This window comes from Sesamum indicum, linkage group LG1, assembly GCF_000512975.1.
Source record: "Sesamum indicum cultivar Zhongzhi No. 13 linkage group LG1, S_indicum_v1.0, whole genome shotgun sequence".
NCBI lineage: Eukaryota > Viridiplantae > Streptophyta > Magnoliopsida > Lamiales > Pedaliaceae > Sesamum > Sesamum indicum.
In genome coordinates this window covers 8,384,627-8,387,425 of record NC_026145.1, presented here as the reverse complement: position 1 = coordinate 8,387,425, position 2,799 = coordinate 8,384,627, and the positions used below count along the sequence as shown (strand labels likewise).

The 2,799-nt window shown below is 35.3% G+C and overlaps 1 protein-coding gene across 1 annotated transcript in view; it reads left to right on the top strand.

Annotated features, from left to right (window-relative positions):
- The window catches only part of LOC105158610 (probable WRKY transcription factor 53), a 2,238-nt gene continuing 1,349 nt past the window's right edge, over positions 1,911-2,799 (top strand). The window contains exons 1-2 of the mRNA XM_020695816.1: positions 1,911-2,574; positions 2,667-2,795. Coding sequence (XP_020551475.1) covers positions 2,264-2,574; positions 2,667-2,795 — 440 coding nt within the window. The 5' untranslated portion in view covers positions 1,911-2,263. The remainder of the gene's footprint in view (positions 2,575-2,666; positions 2,796-2,799) is intronic.

The window sequence follows — 2,799 nt, the reverse complement described above, 5'->3', positions numbered from 1 at the left end:
ACATCAAATCTCAGCAGAAGGGAGTATAATTATCCGTAAAAATAAAGTCCCTCAAGAAAATATTGTTGAGAATAAATTATATTAATAGAGACAATTGTAAATCTTAATATACTAAAATAGACAAAAAGATTAAAAAAAAATCAAAGTTCACAAATGAAATTTTGTAAAGGCTTTAGTACAAATAAACACATGACGTTAGAAAACAGAACTAATTTTGAATTATAAATGTACATAGAATTCACAGTGTAAAAAGACAAATGTTCTTTTGTCAAAAAACAAACAAAAATCAATCATTGTATTTTTAAATAAAAAGTTGATATTTTTTTTCTTTAAATTTAAAATATTTAATAATTTATTAAAAATAAAAAAGTACTTCAAGGAGATTCTAATTTTGTGATAACTCTCACAAGCTTTTTTTTTCTTTGTATTGGTAATTACGTTTATGGTTATATTAATACCTCAATAACTTTCTTTTTAGGTAAAATATAATTTTCATTGAATAAATAGTACAATTGTACAGTACAATAAGGCTCAATGAGTGGCGCCTCCCTCGACAGGCCAAGGGATACGCCAAAGTCTATATAACGCACAATAACTAACAGAGCGAGCTAAAGAAGCACCAAGAATCCTCTGTCTAACCTCTTCCACAATGAGTCCAGCAAGTGCGGTCGGTTCTCGTTCAGACTGTTCAAAACGTCTGAACTTCCGTTCTTTCCAAATATGATACACACATGAAGCCAGTAGCACATGAGAAGCCAGATTAATAATGTGTTGCCCCCTCCATTTTCTTGTAACCCAATCTGTACCTCAATAACTTGTAATAGATACATCAATTAAACCAATATAAATATGACTAAAATAATAAATAAATTACAATAATTCATATAAATAAAAAAAATACATATACATTTGGTAGGACTCGAACCCATAAATTTAACTTATTCAATTAAGACATCATTGGTGTTTGAGCACATGAAAAATTAGGAGAAACCTGGTACACACCAGAAATTTAATTAAAACAACATAGACAAAACGACGTCACACCACTGGTACACATCAGCAGCCCACCACAATCCATTCATCAAAAAAACGCGGAATTTGAAGATTCTGTGTGTTTATTTGACTCATTATTATTCATATATATTAATTCATTCTTCCTTTGAACTCAAATACTCTCTCAATCATTCATTTCAATACCACATGGACTCTTTTCCAGAATTTTGAATCAGTCAGCACTCCCACCTTCCACTCTCTCTACATCTTAAGCTCACAAAAATATCATTTCTTTTTTCAAAAGTTAGAACCATAGAGCTTGTTTGTTTCGTTATTTGGATCCGATTGAATTTTTTATTTCAAATTTTTTAAATAGAGTAGATAATGTAACTTTTGTAAGAACGGGCAGGTGTATTCTAAATGTAATTGAAAATATACCAAAACTTAAAATAGAAACTCCTACCCGTGTTTGAACAAGGGCTTTCGTTCTTGTTCTTGTACTGAAAACACTCGGATTGAGAGTACGCGAGATTGTTTGATCTACGTAAAAGAGAGTATTACCCACTTAATCATTATATATTTGTAATGTGATTGATTCAGTACGATTATCAAGTTTCAATCTCAGACTGCAATTTCCATACGGGCAGTTGCGACTGATGGGCTAGAATTTATACGCTGAATGCATATAATTCATGGCCAAGATTGTGAAGGGAGTAAAAAGATTAGTGGTTTTTGCCGTTTGTGTTACTCTTAGGACACATGATATGATATGAGGGGGAGACTTTTGAAGGGTTTGAATTGGTCAGCCAAATGACTGGTCCAACCAGAAAAACTCGGTTTCTCCAGTCAAACTTCAACTCTACCACACTTTTCCACATCTCCTTCCTCTCTTTCTTTAAATTCGAATGCTTCACTTTCCACTTCATCAGCAGCAGCAGCAATTCAGCTTCAACAACAGCATCTTTGCCTATTTCCCTATCCTCCCATCTCATTACATATATATAACAGTTACTCAAACCTCGTAATCCAGCATAAGAAACATCTGAACCAGATCAAATACTAAAAAGAACAACCCTCAATCAGCCTTGTGGATTTGAGCTGCTTACATTAAGGTTCTGCGGCTTTCTGAGTTCCGGGCTTTCAAATTTATGAAAGTTTTCTGCTTCTGCTGCATACAAGGAATAGGTAAATTTCTTCAAGTTCAACGGGTAGACGTTCCTCTGTCCTTGAAGTGAAGTGACAGTTTATCTCAGGTCAACAGTAAGAGGAAATGGAGAGTGCTTTTACCTGGGAATACAAGACGCTGATTGACGAGCTAACTCAAGGGATGGAGAAAGCTAAGCAGCTCCGGTTCCATTTGTTCTCGACGTCCCCCTCTGAAGCACAGGACTTGCTTCTGCAGAGGATATTGTCTTCTTATGAGAAGGCTTTGTTGATTCTCAGGTGGAGCCGATTGGATGGAAAAACTGGAGCAGCCGTGCCGGCGCCCCAGTCTTCAGTTTCAGTAGATGGAAGTCCAAGAAGTGAGAATTTGAACAAGAATTTCAGTGATCATCAGGACTACAGTACTTCAAAGAAGAGGTGAATTCAACTCTAAGATGCTTGTAGGAATTTCCTGAAGTTAATTAAAGAAATCGTCGACTAAGATTTTTGTTTCTTGATTGGTGTTGCAGAAAGCTTCAGCCAACATGGACGGAACAAGTGAGAGTTAACTCCGAGAATGGACTTGAAGGGCCAACTGACGATGGGTATAGTTGGAGAAAATATGGGCAGAAAGACATTTTGGGAGCTAAATATCCAAGGTCT